Source organism: Rhodamnia argentea, chromosome 8, assembly GCF_020921035.1.
Source record: "Rhodamnia argentea isolate NSW1041297 chromosome 8, ASM2092103v1, whole genome shotgun sequence".
NCBI lineage: Eukaryota > Viridiplantae > Streptophyta > Magnoliopsida > Myrtales > Myrtaceae > Rhodamnia > Rhodamnia argentea.
The window spans coordinates 22,382,128-22,400,601 of NC_063157.1; the positions used below are offsets into that span (position 1 = coordinate 22,382,128).

General features: G+C 41.0%; 4 protein-coding genes and 1 long non-coding RNA gene across 6 annotated transcripts; 1 reads left to right on the forward strand and 4 right to left on the reverse strand.

Annotated features, from left to right (window-relative positions):
- Positions 1-610: 610 nt before the first annotated feature.
- On the reverse strand, positions 611-3,869 carry LOC115755749 (vesicle-associated membrane protein 727). 2 transcript variants are annotated; one of them, XM_030695280.2, is made up of 6 exons: positions 3,721-3,869; positions 2,814-3,068; positions 2,523-2,724; positions 2,308-2,428; positions 1,014-1,076; positions 611-922 (listed from the first exon to the last, which is right to left on the reverse strand). In XM_030695280.2, the coding sequence occupies exons 2-6, from the start codon at positions 3,001-3,003 to the stop codon at positions 782-784; spliced, it is 717 nt and encodes a 238-aa protein (XP_030551140.1). In that variant the 5' UTR covers positions 3,004-3,068; positions 3,721-3,869; the 3' UTR covers positions 611-781. The 2 variants fall into 2 exon arrangements, with proteins under 2 accessions (XP_030551140.1, XP_048140187.1); XM_048284230.1 differs by lacking the exon at positions 3,721-3,869 and adding an exon at positions 3,531-3,679.
- On the reverse strand, positions 1,192-2,192 carry LOC115755756. Its single transcript, XR_004017155.1, has 2 exons — positions 1,578-2,192; positions 1,192-1,524 (listed from the first exon to the last, which is right to left on the reverse strand). It is a non-coding gene; the product is annotated as an uncharacterized LOC115755756 (long non-coding RNA).
- A 1,181-nt stretch (positions 3,870-5,050) lies between the features above and the next one.
- Positions 5,051-10,028, reverse strand: LOC115755751 (uncharacterized protein At2g38710). The gene is made up of 5 exons (XM_030695283.2): positions 9,701-10,028; positions 8,612-8,731; positions 7,263-7,377; positions 6,615-6,708; positions 5,051-5,559 (listed from the first exon to the last, which is right to left on the reverse strand). The coding sequence occupies exons 1-5, from the start codon at positions 9,802-9,804 to the stop codon at positions 5,354-5,356; spliced, it is 639 nt and encodes a 212-aa protein (XP_030551143.1). The 5' UTR covers positions 9,805-10,028; the 3' UTR covers positions 5,051-5,353.
- A 1,412-nt stretch (positions 10,029-11,440) lies between these two features.
- On the reverse strand, positions 11,441-14,838 carry LOC115755750 (multiple myeloma tumor-associated protein 2 homolog). Its single transcript, XM_030695282.2, has 4 exons — positions 14,576-14,838; positions 14,114-14,203; positions 13,146-13,413; positions 11,441-11,902 (listed from the first exon to the last, which is right to left on the reverse strand). The coding sequence occupies exons 1-4, from the start codon at positions 14,616-14,618 to the stop codon at positions 11,611-11,613; spliced, it is 693 nt and encodes a 230-aa protein (XP_030551142.1). The 5' UTR covers positions 14,619-14,838; the 3' UTR covers positions 11,441-11,610.
- A 911-nt stretch (positions 14,839-15,749) lies between these two features.
- LOC115755755 (uncharacterized protein At2g27730, mitochondrial-like) lies at positions 15,750-18,078 on the forward strand. The gene is made up of 3 exons (XM_030695288.2): positions 15,750-15,981; positions 16,263-16,346; positions 17,857-18,078. The coding sequence occupies exons 1-3, from the start codon at positions 15,844-15,846 to the stop codon at positions 17,872-17,874; spliced, it is 240 nt and encodes a 79-aa protein (XP_030551148.1). The 5' UTR covers positions 15,750-15,843; the 3' UTR covers positions 17,875-18,078.
- Positions 18,079-18,474: the final 396 nt, after the last annotated feature.

An 18,474-nucleotide genomic window follows, 5' to 3' on the forward strand; every position in this document is an offset into this window, starting at 1 on the left:
AACAGATAAGAAAACACATCGAGTAATATTTGTTAAAAGTTGATCGAGATAGTTTTTACTAAAAAGGGTAGTTCATATTTCATTCTGTTTTAATAGATTTGGATCAACAAAACTGGTTGGAATTACCCTTGGAGTCGGTTTCGAATGAATCTAGTGATTCCACAAATTCCCGAAACCAGTTTACTTGAATCAGACCAGACTGACGTAGTCGAAACCTGTCTAGTTCCAAGTAAAATCAGCTCCGAATGCCCGCCCTAGTTCTATTGTCAAGGAATTTTGGGTCACAACCAGTAATTTGCTTCCATATGAAGCTCATGTCCCGAATTCGTTTCATTATCTCGTGGGTTAAAAATATTAAAGTTCTTTTTGATGTGCCTGCGAAGCTGGTATCGTGCCTTCCATATCATCTTCATCAGCATGATTTTCAAGTTTAAATAACTACCCGCATGTCAAAAGAGACACAAGAAGTACTTGGGGTTCAAATCGCAAGACAACAGACAAGCACAGAGGCAAGGAAGAGGTCTATCCGATAATGCACAAATCTGTTCCTATAGCAATCGCCGATCTTCCAAACTATAAGTCAAGTGATGGACACAAAGCAAGCCTGCTAAAGAGAAATCCTGGCCAACTTATATTCACAGCAGAATAAAAATGGTCGATAAATTTGGGGATGAGTTTCATAAATCCTAGGTGGTAGGCTAGCTCCACATACCAACAAACATATCCAGATACAAAATCATATTGTACCTTCTCTTTTTACAGCCTGAGAACGCCAAAGTTTTTATTTACTTCCCCATTTTGCTATAAGCCACAGCAAGAATATTATTAGGACGACCGCTCCGCCCACCATAACCTTCATTTGGAGATTCTGAAACCACATCTTCCTACGCAGTTGCCTTCCTTGCCTTTGGAAAACGTCGGCCTGAAACAAAGCACATTTTTGTCCAATGAAATGAAAACTACTCGGCACCTCTCATTCATCCAATCATAAACTCCAAGAAAAGCAAGTTTACCTGGAACTGTAGGTTCTCTGTTTTGTCAACCAGAAGTTCAATTCTTTCCCCACGGTCCAACACCTAAAGTCCATGACGAAAGAAGCAATAGCATGAAAATATGGCCCAAAGGTCCAATGAAGACACATAACCATAGAAACACGTGCTATATTTTGCATGTTCTTTTTTTTTTTTTTGGGAACAACGGTTGCATGTGCACTTTAACAAGTAAGATTGCAAGCGTCCATACATCAAGACAGTTCCCACTCAAGGATCATCTGATCCATCACCCATGGAATGTAAGTTAGCTTTCCTCATAACATGAGGAAAAATGATTACCACATTTGATACAAGATCAATATACCTCACCTACCAACTTGATTCCTTTAATTATACCCGAATCCCTTCATAAGTTGCAATAAACCAAAATCCATAAGACTTCTTTTCTTACAAAACTACCATACTCATACTATTTTGCTCTTAATAAGGGCTGCACAAAAAGAGTAAGCTCTCCCCACTCCCAAGGCCGAAACTTACCGTGATTATCCTCTTCCCAAATTCTCTCTATGTGAAAATAGTAATGACAACTTACCGTGATTATCCTCCTCCCAGATTCTCTCTATGTGAAAATAGTAATGACAATTTGGCCAAAAGCAGCTCATATCTACGGAGCCAGCACCCCGTCAAAGGATCGAGTTAATGCATGCCAAGGGAAAAGTTTAATCACCATAACGTGTAATGCCCCCGGAACAAGGACAGCCCCTCTCCAGACAAATCATAAACAAAACTAGTACTTCAAGTAGTCATCTCTGCATTTAGCACATTTAATACTCCTTAATATCCAACCATTTATTGGGTTAGAAGCAAGTAAATGTATACACCGAGATTCTAACACTAAGCATGTTCAATAACTCATCATCGAATTACTCTTTATCCACATTTTTATCAGTTGATTCCGGAGCTTGATGCAACAATTGCATATCCTCAAGATCAGAATGGTTCATAACATTCTTTGATCATACATAAGCAATTCTTAAACCATCAATGGCACCATTAGCACTCTCACATTAATTAACCAAGCAGACCTGCTTTGTCATGTTCTCAATGATGTCGAGCCACTAGAATCACTAAAAAGGCAACATTAAAATCCGACAATGACGAGTATCTCTCTCCAAAACTCTTTCTACTCTCGTCTGCTTCCATAAGTTCCCGTTAGCAGATTCATTTTCTGTGGTTTCCCTGATCAATCTTCATTTTCAGTTTGACTATGCTCTTCTTTGGAGCTTACAATATTTTTCTATTAAAAGGAATGTACCTTTTCAATATTGTCAACCATAATCCCTTTGACCTCTGTTATCTGAGCCTTCAATTTGGATAACTTACTCATCTCCTCTGGATGGCTCATGCAGTACTGCATATGCTCCTTAAGTCTTGGCCTGTTAAACAAAGTGACATGTTAGAGAATAATACGAGATAAAGCAGAGAAAACAAAAAAGAAACATAAGAATCGTGAGTTCATTGTATAATCACCCAAACTCTCGGTCAAGGTTGTATGCAATGCTAAAACGATCTTCAAACAAATCGTCATCCTCATCATCACCATCTGCAAGTGGATGTGGGTCCCCACTTGCAATACTGGCACCATAACGCTGCTTAAAATCATCCTTCACCCGCTCAAGGAACACAAAAGGTACACTTCTTCCGACAGTCTCATCAGCAACAACAAGGAAAACTGCATGGATGAAGAACATTGGTCAACCACACTGCACATGAATCAATCACATGCAAAGATAAGTTAACCAGTAAAGAAAGTATCCATACCAAAACCACCGTCTATCAGGAAGTTAAATGTGTGCCCATCACAGGAGTACGTGTACTTGCTGCTATTAGAAGGAAGCTTCTGCAAGCACTGCACAGCAATAGTACTAAAGTTTCCAGAAAACTGAGTGTGCTCTGCCAGAACAACGGTTCCCTTGGCCACAAAGCTATATATGAGGCCCTGCTGACTCATTTATTAACCAAAATCTGCAGGTCCAGCAACCCACAAGAAGCTTCAACCAATTTGGTGATAGCAAGCTGCGGGAGTAAATAACTTATCGAAATTAGCATAACCCATCAAACGGGACTTCAATAAAATTTCTGCTTTTTTCCCTAATGGACAAAACAAAGGCAATGTAACAAACTAGTGGGGCGGCAACAAACTCAAATAAGCATAGAGTAATGCGTATCAAATAATGCCATGATCGCATGATTCGAAAGGAAACACGGCCAACGAACTTTACTATTTCCCGTGCAAGACTCACTCCCACTCAACAAAGCGAAACGGAAGAGGGAATCACGCTATCAACTTTGCACCATCAGCTCACACACGAATCTCTTCCATCAGGCGACAATCTTGCCTAACACATGCAATCACAACACTTACAAAAACGCCGCCATCATCACAACCCAACAAAAGATGCCATCGCGACAACACTTTCAAGCAAATCTCAACTCGGGGTTTGTTAACCGAGAAAAAACGCAAGAATTCCGCGGTACCCGAGAGCCCTATCTTCCCAATCGCACATAAATTCCCTGACACTGGTGCCCAGAATTTATCAACTTCGAAGAAGAAGGGACTTTCCAAAGACAAGCGAAATCAAGGGCAACCAGATTCAGATAACAGCATAAAGCTTGAGATTAAGATGAACAACATGGTGAAGGTAATTGGAGGGAGCAGAGACAGAACCTGGAGATGCTTCGCGGAGAAGGCGAGAGATAGAGGGAGGAAGTTCCAACGACTTGGTGGAGGAGATATGGATCGTGCTGAAATTTCCGTAGTTCTCAAGCGTTTTTTTTTTCTGTATTTTCTTATTTTTAATTTCTTCTTTCTTCCACTTTGCCTTTTTTTTTTTGCCATTTTTGCCCTCCGTCTCCATCTCTTGTGATGGAATCGAGATCCTGATCCTTAGCTCGACGTAAACGATGGGAGGGCCCTACGGACTTTTTGGTCCGCCCGGGCCTAGATGGGCCAGCATCATGTCAACTCCATCCAATCATCCCTTCTTCTGTTGCATTATCATCGTTATTACCATTATAAGTAATGGTCGGAAATCCACATCATCATTCATGCCAATCGCGACATCCTGTCGGCTTCGCGTCGCCGGGGACCGCCTCCACAGTTGCGCCAGGACGGATGCAAGCCGAGGGTCCTCGGACTCACGCTCGAAAGGCGAGATCAAAGCTGCACCACCGCTGACGGATCGACCCATGGGGCGCCCGTGAGGTGATTTGACTTCCACTTGCCACTTTAGTTTCCAGGCCAAATTTCACAGTGAATGACATTCTTCTCACATAAAACAAGAAGAGTAGAGAGGGTGGCCTGCGTTCCGGAAACATCGCCGGCCTTTCCTCTCCGCGGGGGAGGTTCCAGCAACTCTTCACGGTACCTATGTGTACAGATTTCGCACTCCGAATCATCAGTATTCACGGATCGGCTTAGTAAAGGTGGTTTTTTTTTTTTTAAGGAAAAGGAAAAGAAAAAGAAGGTTGAAAGGATTGCTTTTGCTTGTTATGTTTCTGGAAAATTTGAAAGATATGCTCTTGAAAATACAAATGTGAGAAACTTCAAGCATGACTATTGCAGATGGGGAAAAAAAAAACCAGAAAAACGGCGCCTGCAAACAAATTAATGCAAGAAAAACTCCACATCCCCACCCAAAACCATTTCAGGGGACAACATAGGAGAAAAAAAAATCCAAGAATGCCTCGACAAGTAAGAATTAACAGGGCAGTTCTGGCGAAAGAATACCAACCCATGCTTAAATTTACCAGTTACTACAGAACAACGCAAATCTCAGAGCAGACAAGACACGCCCTGGAGACTCACAGATCAATATCCTCTCATCTCAGTTGCCCATTGTTTCCAAAACTGGCAACACAAATGCAAGATCTCATGCGACCAAGCCGCCCTACTCGGTGACCCAACACCATATTGCGATTGCAACAGAGCTTTCACATGAACAACACACTTCAAGTGCACGTACGAGGTAAATCATCAAAGTTCACAAGCAAGCACATATTGGCAAAAGGAAAGAAGACCCTTTTAAAGTTACATGAAGTCATTGATACACCGGGACACTTCCCTTGGGAACGGCCAAAATGAGAATTTTCTGCCCCCGGGGATCAGAATCCCATGGCTTATCGAACAAGTTTTTCTTATTTCTTCAAAATCAGACGAATTTGAAGAATGGTATAAAACAGGTCATAACATTTGATAAGAGTGGGAGATGGAACGCAAACAACGCCGTACCATCCCCGTCTTGAATAATCTTCAGATTGCACCGAAATAGCCCTGCTGAATCTGCAGAGCCATTTGGTAATCAATAATTAGCTGGCTTAGCCCCATTAATAAACGGGGCCGAGCCTCTATTTGCCCTCACGTACGTGATGTAGTCGCTATAATGCATAGTAAATAGGGTGCTCTGGTAACGGGTTAGCCGAATGCGCTTTCTGAGCGACTCAGTGATGGTGCCATTATAGCCAGCTTTCCTCATCAGGGAATCTATAGCCTCCATTTTTGTCCAACCTGAAACCAAATCACCCCATACAAGGAAAAGTTAGTCCACTAAGCAAAGAAAATATATATCGGACCCATCATGGTTGTAGCTTACCAACGCCAAGTTCACAGTGGTTGTGTATAGATCTTAATTCAATCGAAAACCGAAAAGAAACTCTGATTGTTGAAACATTTGTCAGTTAAAAAAAATGGAATGAAAACTTTGAATAAAAATGATGCAGAAAAGTTTAAAAGGCAAAAAAATAATAAAAATAAAGCAGCAGAAGAGAATAGCAGAAATGAGATAGTAAGGCAGCAATTCAAAATCTTCTGTTGTACCGTGAAGTGAAATATCCGAAAGCAATTAGAAACTATCAGTTTATCATGTGGTTACTTTACTTCTGCTCGAAAAGGAATGAGGGATTGTGAAAAATGAATCCTCAGATTTTTGTATTCAACCATGCAAAAATATTTACAGATGCAGAATTGCCAAACAATGAGCTTTTAGTCCATTAAGATGACCGAACACAGGTTCCATTAAAGAACCTTCGGTCATCTCTCCCACCAAAGTGGGTTTAGGATAACCTGTGAAGTGTAAGTCAAAAGCAAATGTTATTAATATAGATAAACAAACACGAGAAAGGAGAAGAAAGACCGAATTCATGAGGCTTAACATTTTCTACACCTTGTCATCTCACTGAAAGTTTTCATTTTCTCAGGACGACTCTGGCATCTACCTCCACTTAGCTTATCCAAGACTAGAACCCTAACCATTTTTACTGAAAATAAACAGCAATCATATGCCAGTGCATGACATCTGATTGGCTAAAACTCTTCACAGATGTTCAAATCAGTATACACACGGCAATCAGCCGATTAGATGGGGTTTGCGGTTTATTATGTACTTTTATCGTACAACTGAAAAACTTAGCGGCAGACAACTCCAAAAAGAATGTCCTTTCATCTTATTCAATCTAGAAAACGATGTAAAATATCTTATGTTCCCCTACTCATCAACTGGCTGCATATGTCAAAGCGATTATTTTGTCCGTGCAAAATTAAATCTAGTAGGGATGAGTGATTACCTTCATGGGCAGCCACCTCAGGCAAATAGGTAGCACTTCGGCGTGTATTATAATCAGGATCTGTGAATTCAATGATTATACCATGCTTCCCTACCTGCAAAGAACTGAAGAACTTCATAAAATGAATATACTAAAATGTATTACACATAGAGAAACAATTATCCGAGCTAGCTTGCAATATTTTTGGCCGTTCAGAGATATCTACGCATCAATATGCACTGGGAGAGAGAATATTCCTCCATTGTACCCTCTTTGCAAGCTCACTTGAAAAAGAACTCTTTATTTATGGTCATTTTGTGGGGTAATCAAAATAAAGATATGCAGTCAATTATCAACAGACCATTTCAAATAACCCAGGGCGAGAGAGACTACTTAACACTCCGAAGCTGACAGCGAAAGACAAGGCATCTGTCATTTTTTTGTTAGTAGATAAACTTAATAGTGCTTACGTGCTAATCAACACACGCCAGTAAAAGACTTGATGAAAGAAGAACCACTCCACTGAAATTACCAAAATTCAGAAACAATTAATCACTTCTACATACAAAGGTCGGCAAGTATGCTGATTATGACTAGTAACTACAAATAGAAATATATATGAAGTACCTCAAAACCCATTTCTATTTACAATAAATGATATCTAGTTACCTCCCAATCAAGATAGTTGTTAGCGTCTTCATAATCAGCGAGGATGGAAACGGTACATTCGAGAAAAGGCAATTCTTTGGCCTGTATGGGAGGAAACCTTCGGTCCCTCAAAGCACTGCAAAAGAAAGAGAATCACAGGATTTTTTATATGTTACAAGTGAATCCTTACAGAATTAAGATGAACCCAAATCAAAGAAAATGACGCTTGGTTGGCCACATCTTTTTAAAAAGGGAAGACATTCAACTGCACAGACACCCTAGTAAAAACTAGACATGAACTGGGAAGAGAAAAATCCTTCTTCTACATTTGTTCAACATACGGCGCCTACTGGAACCACATAAGAATTAAAGCCTCTATTGGTAACTTGACACCCGGCTGCACCAGCCTCCTCGCTACTCAGTAATTGAAAAACAACAAAAACCTAAACAATCGCGCATTCTCATAATAATAAGTGAAATATATCGACTCTAGAAATAACAGCATAACGAAATCACCAGCGACATAGATCAAAAAAATGATAATTGTTATGGTCTACGATTACATGTGACAGACGCTAAAAGAATTTGGATCCTACCAATTCCTATGATCTATCAGGGTAGTAGAAGCATCCTCACAGCAAGTCAGCCAAGTTGGAATTTAACTACCTAACCTACATGTGCACCAAAAGCCAAAGGGGAAGGAGCCTCATCAATTTGAGTCAATCAACATCAAAACTACCCTTTGGAGAAAAGCTGCCAGATTAAACTTTAGCGAGTTGATCAAGACAGATTTTCATCCATCAACCCAGCAGTTTCAATGTATTCATCAAATAACATGATCTGCTCTCACATGAATCCTTGAGTAGAACTTACATTGATGAATTCTCATGGAAAAAAAGCTACTGTTTACACCATGTCTTTTTCAGGGAAGAAAATTGCATGTACTTGGAGCACCTTAACAAGACAACTGAGATATCGCTGTTTACACCATGTCTTTTTCAGGGAAGAAAATTGCATGTACTTGGAGCACCTTACTTGGAATAATCAATTAAATGCTAGAATGAAATGATGAGTCCAATGTAACCAAAAGTTACTCGAACATACCAGTCCACAACATAAAAGGAATAAATATATAAACTTATCCACGACAGAAGTCCCTACTGCCTAGACCAAAGAGAGGCACTTTCCATAAGTTAAAAAAAAGCTACATAGTGCTCAAATGTGCCTGTAGACAATACCAATAAGGTCAGCTAGCAGTCATCACATTTGGGCACCTTCAAATGAGCATGAAAGGGACAAGTGATTCCAGCAATCAAAATAAAATTAACGAGAAGAAATGTTACAATTACAAAGATGGACAGCCAGTGTACCTGGTTAAGGCATAATCCTTAAAACCATTGATCAAGCAGCGGGCTTCCAGAGTTCCAATACATCCACGAAGACGAGGCTCACTGCCATTGACCACTTTCTTCCAAGTCACAAATAACGGGCTGTATTTATGATGAGAATAATTATAACACTAAAATTGGCTTGAGAAAATATACGCTCTAAGAAGAAGACCACATAAAACTTTTGCTATAAACTTGTCAAGATTGAGTGACAAAAGCACCTTCCCTACACAGTCAAATTCATAATACTAAAGATCAGGACAAATAATCTAAGACCCCCCATACTTCTTGTCCAATGCAATTTGCAAAAGCTACACCATCCCTGAGGGCCATGTCTAGCGCACCATGTTTCATGTTTTTTTTTCTCTCCCAAGGCACCATGAGGACCAGCTAAAGGGGAAGTATTTCATTCCATAATAAAATGTGCTAAGCCACCACAAGTAAATTCACCCAAGAACCATGTAAAGGCTGGTACTTTACAGGTTCCTTGTCTCTAAGACCCTTGATAGCTTGCGGTGGAGTGTAAAAAGAACAATGCCATGGTCATGCTTTTACGTTCATAACTCCTTTTGAAATTAACTCGCACAAATGCACCAAAGCTACATACATCCAGAGAGTATAAGATGGCATTCTTATCACACAGAATTTAGAGGAAAAGTAAATACATTGATAATATGTGCATGCATGCAGGGGTGGTCCATGAGAAGGTTATCTTGATCACTCCCAAAACATAAAAAGATACAACTAATCAGAGCAATGTAACTTTAGCAAACTAAATTTCCGTTGAAAAAACACAATCAGGAAAAGGAAAAGGATGCTCAACAAAACTAAGGCAGTCATAATTTCCCGCTTAAAAAAGCGGAAAAGGAAACAATCAGACAACAGCAATCGTACTAGCACTAAACAACCTTTCTGGTAAATTTGATAATTCGCTCATCACATCTCACGCAACACCAAAAGGAACAACTTTTTGCGAGCTCAGCATGTTCCGATTAAAGTTTCAACCTTTGAGCACCAACCGCATAACACAAACAGAGAGAGGGAGAGGTAGGGAGAGAGAGAGAGAGAGACTGTTGTCCAGCATCGAAGGCAGGAGGAGGAGCTTCCTCGCTGTTGTAATGAGCGACGAGAGTGTCGAAGCAATAGACCACCATTTCCCTGTTCGCCGACACCATCTTCTTCCTACTCCTTCTCCTCCTCTCACACCGCTCGCGAAATCGAGGATGCCTCTACCCCCGCGACGACGACGACCACCCACCGCGACCGACCACCGCCACGACCACCACACCACAGCCCACCGATGATCGCAGTGACGGCACGAATTCGTCAAAGATCGGAATCGGATTGCTTCACCGATTGAAAGAGCAAAGAAAGCGACTTGCTTTTCGGTGGAGCAGGGGCGATAGATTGAGGTTCCGTGCACATGTAATAAAGACAAAAGGAGCTCTTCTCAGGGGGAAAAATTAAAAGAAAAAAGGGGTAATTATCATCCTTAAAACATTTTAAAATGCCGAAAAAAATATGATGGCCCAACAGCAACAGAGATACTAATAAAATTTTTATAGCATCCTCAAATGTTACCGACACGTTTAAAATTTATAGAAAAATAAAGTTATTTAGAAATTATGAACTTGAAATCCTTTCAAGAAACAAAAACCTTATTTGAGTATCATGTAAAGTGATTTTAACTGCGATCTTTATTCATTTTTAAAGATTTTGGTTATTAAAAATTTAATTATATAACATTTTTTGATAAATAATTAAAAATTACTATAGAATTCATTTATTTAAGAATTTCTGACTTATAACATATTATTATTCTTATCATTATTCAAATGCAATTATGCTAAGCAAAGAAATTTCATGTATATTTTAATGTTTAAGAATAAAACGTAAAGGTGAAGGAACAAGAAAAAAAATAGATTTATGTCACAAACATGAACGTCACGGATGGTGCTGTCTCGCTGTGAACGCGATTTGCATGGTCAATGATTGCAATGATGTACATATCAAATCACTGGTTTTTTTCATTTCTCTTTATTGGATACTCTTATAATCTCAAAGGCACCGATACTCTCGTAATCCCTGACTTTCTACTGAAACGCAACAAATCACAGCGTTTAACAAATCTCAATTTGGACGATTATAATTTCTTACTTTTCCATCCAACGATAGTCCGCCGGACCATAGACAGACCCTTTCCTTATCGACCCAAAATAGAAGCAAAAAAAAAAAAAAAGGAAGAAGAAGAAGAAGCTTGAGGGCGACGAATTTGACTTTTCGTCCGTCGTCTTTCGGCTTTGGTGCCGCTTTAGGGGGGTTTCCTCTGACTCTCTTTCATGTTGACAGAGGTAGAATGCAACTCCTGGTGAAGGAAATCTTTACTTGGCTCAAAAGCTTTTAACGGAGAGTCCAAGCAATGATATAAAGGCCAAAAAACAAATGTTGTCGGACCACACTTCAAAGCATCAAATTTCTTCCCAAACGGGATTATAAGACAGTTGTTAAGGAAACTTACGGACAGTTTCACATCTAAGACACTTCGATCCTAGGAAATAGTCAATGAGCATCAAACATCCCACACAAAGCGGTACCCCAGTGGACGAAAGGCCTAGCATGAAACTTACCAGGGTAGAGAAGAAGTATTACATCGAACTACCCCAAGGCACCTGCGCAACCCATGAAGGAAACTGATGACCATGCACGAAGCAGTAAATCCCGACACCAAGGCCAAGGTGCCGGGGACTGGTGAAGATGGGTTGGTGCATCCGAATCGCAGCCCAGATCCATGCAACTATCAGGCCTCAAACCTCGAAAAATTTCGTGATCATGAGACTAAATATAAGGTCAGTGTCCTTCTCCATCCGCTCGCCACACCAATCAATAGTAGTCTCCAACAAAGGTGCACCTTTTACAGTGCCTTCCGAAAACAAGGACTAGAATCTATTGTTATTGCGATGACAAGAGGCGAAAAGAGAGACTTAGTCTGACTCTGAATCATGTCTCTTCTTCCCCTTGTGCTTACGGTGTTTCTTGTCTTCAGAATCACGAGTATGTCTTTTCTCGCGCTTCTCATGCTTTTCGCGCTTCTTCTCCTCCCGCCTCCTCTTCTTCCTGCTACGTTCGTCCTCAGACTCCTCACTGGAATCTGCCTTCCTTGCTGATGAGTCAGGAGCAGGAGCAGGAGCAGGAGCAACAACCTTCTCTATGCCAGCTGAAACTTCCAGTTGACTGGGTTGAACAGAATTTGATTCTTCCCAGGGACGAGGCAGTCTGCAGATGGACACACCGATAGAACTACGGTTAACCAATTATAAAACAAATAGAGTAAAAGGTTGTGATGAACATATTTACATGATGGTAACAACCAACTTCACAGAATAAGTAGAAACATTAGGTCGAGTTGTGGGTCTTCATAACAGGCAAAAAAGGACATCACACAAAATTACAAAATTTCCACCAAAATAAAAGCTATCTCATGTTGTTTGGGTTCTTCGGGGAAAAAAACTGTGTTATCTGGATTCAGACTGCGACATCCTGTCTATAGGCAAAAGCAGGAATCAGGTCCCAACTCCAATCATATCTTTGATCATTATTTCCTGCCAAAGTCTCAGAGTATCAATTGAAAAGATAATCTTAATGGCAAACTATAAATCGGAGTGTGCATCCCCCAAATTTACTGCACCAAACAGATCAGATTCCTTCCAGCACCAAATATGACTATAGATGATTAGGAAGAGACTAGGCTAAGTTGAAGGCTTCTTGAAACTAAGTGAAAAGTTTGCCCAGGCCTCAGTTTAGCCAACTTTTTTCTTTTATGGGGAAAGACAGATGGGATTGGGACCGGCACAATTCACGAATTCTAATGGACACCTACCAGTTTTTTCTTTGCTTCAAATTACTGGAAATCATTTTGAGACCAGCAAAAAAAAAAATACATCAATTTTTACCTTTCATGAAATAATATATGCACATCTCTCTCTCTCTCTCTCTCTCTCTCTCTCCCTCTCCCTCTCCCTCTCCCTCTCCCTCTCCCTCCCTCCCTCTCCCCCTCCCTCTCTCTCTCTCCCCCTCCCTCTCCCTCCCTCCCTCTCTCCCTCCCTCTCCCTCCCTCCCTCTCTCTCCCCCTCCCTCTCCCTCCCTCCCTCTCTCTCTCTCTCTCTCGCTCTCTCCCCCTCCCTCTCTCTCTCTCCCCCTCCCTCTCTGTCTCTCTCCCCCTCCCTCCCTCTCTCCCTGCCCCTCCCTCCCTCTCCCTGCCCCTCCCTCCCCTCTCTCTCCCCCTCCCTCCCTCCCTCCCTCCCTCCCTCCCTCCCTCTCTCTCTCTCTCTCTCTCTCTCTCTCTCTCTCTCTCCCTCCCTCCCTCTCTCTCCCTCCCTCCCTCCCTCCCTCCCTCTCTCTCTCTCTGAGCACGATGAGGATCGCCACTGTCGTGAATTTCGACCTTCGACAGTTTCTATGTGTATCATCTGCAATTATAATGAAAAATTCATGATTATTTAATTCACTAAACATGTACCTAGAGAAACCCAGACCATCTACACGTGCTGCTTCAGCATGACCTCCACCCAAATCCTCTGCGGTCGAACCTCGCTTCACCAGTTCTTTCAGCTCCTGCTTATCAAGTCGACTTCCTAGGTTCTTGTTAGCGCGCTTAGGAGCTAATCCAAGCGCCTCCCTCATTGCCTGCTCCTCTTGTTCTTTGATTCTTTTTATCTCTTCCCTAGCGGCCTCCATATCTGCTGCCTCTGATGTTTTATCCCTGGCATACCAGTGCAGGTCCTTCCCTGTTTGAATTAGTTAAATGAAAGGCAGTGTTATTAAAGATGGCTTAACTTAAACCAACCCAAAGAAAATCCTCTTAGCATGGCATCACTTCAACAGTTAAATTCTTTGATGCCATCCATATGTAGGCCGAAGCTTCTAAAAAATGAGTATATGAAAGGAAGGACTAATCGGAAGAAGCGTAGACTGAGTCTTAGTAGAAACTTGCTCGTTCAGACGGGATTCCAACCAGATAAAAGCACATCTTATTCACTGAACGGCAAGCCATGTTCTTCACTATGTATAGGTTTTCGCTACAAACATGCCTGACGGCACAAACAAAAATTAACATAGCCAATTGAGGCATCCCTCACAATAGAGTATCCAATACAACGGGGAAAAGAACATCTGTATGAAAGTCTACACGGACCAAGCTAGTTACTCCAGTACTGCATTGAAAGATGAGATGACATGCAATCGGAAGTAATGAAACAATCAGCATGAGAAAATTGTATCCTCTTTTTGTTACTCTCGACTGCAAATTACATGCTGATGGGTATCATCAAGCGTATTTTTTCCAAATAGAAAAGAAGCCAAAGTATTGATTTCTTCGGTTATGTAAACCTAACTTGAACCGACACTAAATGCTCTCCTATTTGGTTTGGAAGGGTTACTAAAGGAGAAGAAATCGAGTGAAACCACCAAAACACCATATTGACTTACCTTTCTGCCATCTCCCCACAGGTGCCTTTAAACTGTGACCGATATAGTTCTCTCGATGTTTGTCGGCCTTAACGTCTTCCCAGCTGAATTCTGCAGGTCATGCACAAAAAACACATCATTAAAAAGAAGCATTGAAATCATCCTCTTAAAAGACAAACAGGCTCATTCTGCACAAAATTCCCGCCGTAAAGGGTGACGAGAACGTAATGAGCGAATTTGCAACTACCCATACCACCAATTGGCGCGAGCGTCTACATAATCAGCCGAAAAGCAAGGCGTATCGATTCAAACAATTAGGGTTTTTATGAATCTCAGGCCATCACATTCGCATCCCGCAAGCCAGAACCAAAACAAATCGAAAACCAATAATTCTATGGTTAGGTCACCGCGGGCAGCCAAAAGCTGAAGAGATGATGCAGACACAGAGAGAGAGAGAGAGAGAGAGACAGAGAGAGGGCTTACGATCTCGGCCACCGCGAACGCCGCCTCTGGTGGGATGATACATGGTTCAAACTTCAAAGGAGGTCGTCTGAGTCGAGGAAGATGGGATGCAATCGTGCTCTTCGCCGCTTCTCGTAGACGAGCTTTGAAGAAGTCGGAGGTCAGAACTCAGAACTCGATTGGCCTCTGCCTCGCCGAGTAAATCCTGTTTCAGCTCGGGCTTTTCGTTTCGTCTCTTTCAGCGAGATAAAACGATGGGGGCAAAAGAGAGAAGACGAAGGTGAAAAACTAGAAGGTCACAGCGGAAAATTTAAATAAAGGCACGAAGTTCCGATATTTTTTCAAATAAGAATTTGAAGCAGATATCATTTTAAAGAAAGAGATGACCTAAGATACTTTTATCATTTTATATTTTTTTGATTTTGTTTCCTTTCATTCTTGTTATTTATTTTCTCTACCGGGGCCGATGAGGGCTCGCCAACAATTGACAAGGGCCGACGAGGGCTCGCCGACGGCTGGTGACCTTGCCCGGAATCCTCACCATGACAAAAATATTATTGGTAAAGCTCTTCTTTAAAACAATAAGGTCACTTAATGCTCTTATTTGAAAATTTCCAAAAGATAATGACGTAAATGGTTTTTATACTTTGGCTCGATAGTTAATGTGATCATCGAACTATTAATTTGTTCAATATGATCTCTGAATTTAGGTTTAATGTGCAATGCAATCCTCAAATTTTTAACTTATTTATTATGGTCATATTCAAACTAGTCCCTAGCTTATATGAAGAAGATAACCAATGTCATATTAATTTAAAAATTTAGAGATAATATTATATATTTTCTCATGGTTTAAAAACTAGTGTGAAATTTACCAAAAGTTTAGGAATCACGTCGAATAAATTAAAATTTTAAAGATAACTTTGCATGTTGGATTAAAGTTTAAAAATCATATTGAATAAATTAAAATTTTATAAAAACGTATTACATATTAAATCATAGTAGGAGGATCATTTATGTTTTTCTTTTCAATATTAAACGATAATAAAACTCCGACCAAAAAAAAAAAACGATAATAAAACAAAATCAGCAAAAGAGAGAATCCGTGGACCGGACCGGAGTAAGAACCCGGCCCAACACCCAAACGGCTCCAACCGGACCGAGTTTCCTTATTTTGCTGGTGACCCCACACTCGCCTGCTACTCATTCATCACTCGGTAGTCAGGTCAGGTTCTTCGAATTCGAACGAGAGAATCAGTCGTGGACGGTCGTCGGAGAGGAAGACAGAAATGGCGATGAGATCTGCAGTGAGCAGAGCGAGCGTTAACCGGCTCGCCGAATCAGCTCGTGGAGCGACTCGTTTCTTCAGCGACGGGAAGAAGATCCTCAGCGAAGAGGAACGCGCCGCCGAGAACGTCTACTTTCAGGTCTCAATTTTTTTTCTGTTCGATCTTCGATTTTTCATTCTCGTTGCCTCGATCTCCGGGTAATCCGAGAGCGAATGCGTTTCTGAGATTGGTAACAGCGATCTTTTAGGTCCTCGTTCTGCTTGTTGCCTCCTTTGATGTTGCTAGTGTGTGAAACTACCTCGGACAGCAATATGTGGAACCTGTGGGGTTTTAAGAAGCTATATGTGGATTTTGGTATCGTTTCTTTACTTGATATATTGCGTCTGATTGTTGCTTGAATGTGCTTTGACTTCGTGAAGAAAATGGAGAGGGAGAGGCTGGAAAAGCTGAAGCGTAAGGCCGAGAAAGAGAAGGCGGAGACGGAAAAAGAAGCCGCCGAGAAGGTTAGCTTGGTCGTCACCTTTTCATGAGATTCTCTGCTCCAATGTGAATCCAATTTGCTTTGATTCAGTTATGCATTTATGCATGGAATGGCTTGGAGAAATGGGTAGTTTGAGCTCAGTATAGGCATCATGAATCGTGGCTTTCCTTCCACTTCCTTTCTATCCATTTCCCTCCTAACTTGAATTACCAAACAAAAGTTAAACTTTGGTCTGCGTCATTCCTTTTCCACTCCTGATGACGCCAAGCCCATTTCTGTAGTTTTTTTTTTTTTAAGGGCCGTTCCGACCATAGCTATGGTGGTTGTTGAGTGAATATCTGTAGCAAAAAAAGCTTTAGGTACTGGAAGCAATTTCGGTTGCCTAAGTTACATTGAACAACTCGTCTGCTAAATCTGGCATTATTAGTTTGCTCTAATTGGCATGCACGTCGATCACTAGAGGTGACTCCCCATTAGTTCCCCCTTATGAATGAAAATTAACGTCTGAGAATAGTAGGATTTTGTTTGGAAGAAACACTATATTCTGTGTGCATTCATCTGGTGCTTTTTATTCCTGGAATGATGCATTGGGGTGTATAGCCACATAGAGTTAGTTTCATCTCAACTGCATGGCTATTACGGCTATAAGGAAGAAACGATCGCTAGTGGTGACTACCTATTAATTCCCTCTTATGAATGAAAAGTAATGTCTGAGAATAGTAGGATTTTGTTTGGAAGAAACACTATTTTCTGTGTGCATTCATCTGGTGCTTTCATTCCTGGAACAATGTATTGGGGTATATAGCCACATAGAGCTGGTTTCATCTTGACTGGAACCAGAAGAGCAAGTTGCACTGGGGCATCCCTGTTAGTAGTATGCTGTATGTTGATCTCGCCTGTACGTTGTGAATTTTGTATTTTGTCTTTTGACAGGATGGATCGGAAGCATAGTTACAAGAGTGAGAAGTAGTTGAGAGACTAAGCCAAGAACTATGTGGATTAAGCGTCTCTTACTATCTATTCGGTGGTTTTACAGAACTACGATATGTAAAGCATTCTTAAATAAACTGTAGAAAGATCTTTCTTTCTCCTACTAGGTATCTGACTTGGAAAGGATCCTACCTCTTCCTCTATATAAGTGCGATGTACATGTTTAGTTAAAACAGTGAAATGGAAAAATGATGCAATCCCTCCAATAAAGCAAGAAAAATTGAAATCAACCCCTGTTTTTTCATTTGCCATGTTGCAAATGTCTCCACCGGATGACCATATCGGAGTAGCTGTGTTACTATTATTGGTACTAGTACTACTGCTACTGTGAGCATGTAAGATAATCTTAGGAGCTGAATTCAGTCTGCCTCTTGGGCTGCACATGTCATATATGTTTAGCTGAACATCCTCGTTGTTTGGTTGCCATCCCCTCCATCTTTGTCATTACCTTTATTTGTTTTTGTTCCCCAATCTGCCTGCATCATGTTTGAACCATCATTATCGTTTTCTATTCATCGTTGTCTCTTTTTCTTCCATGGCAGAAACCTGGAGAGAAGTAGTGACTCAAACTCACTTAGAAGGCGAACGTGTCTGAAGTCATCATGGATAATAAATGTGTTGACTCTGGGTGAGAGCTCATCACTTTGTAAATTATTCCCTTATGCGGTAAGAGGGGAACCTCTGCTCATGCATTTGGTATTGAACTTCCGAGATTGCTGTCCAACAATCTTCCTTTAAATTAAAGACTTTGACATTTAACTTGATGGGTCTTTTTGTAGTTTTTCCCCCTAGCTGTTGCATCCATGGATTACGTCACTTAATAAATGAGAAAATGTGATTTCAATTTGAGGCATAACCGTCAATAACCTTATCCATGGGACTGTTAGAAGATAGGGAAGAAGGGTGAGAGATCTCACTTTTGAGTGAAATCAAGAAATTCATGTTGTTGCAGCTTCGAGGTGTCTCCAACTTACTTTCTCATGCATGATGCTGCCATACGCAAACTTACTTCTTCATTCAAAGTGTCTCCAAGCTTACTTTTCACGCTTGATCTCTCGCCACAGCTTACTTGTAAGTGGAGGAAGCTGTTCTGTTACAGATTTACAGCTCGTGGCACAAGTGGCACAGCAACATAGAATTTTCTCCATGTCTAGAGAAAG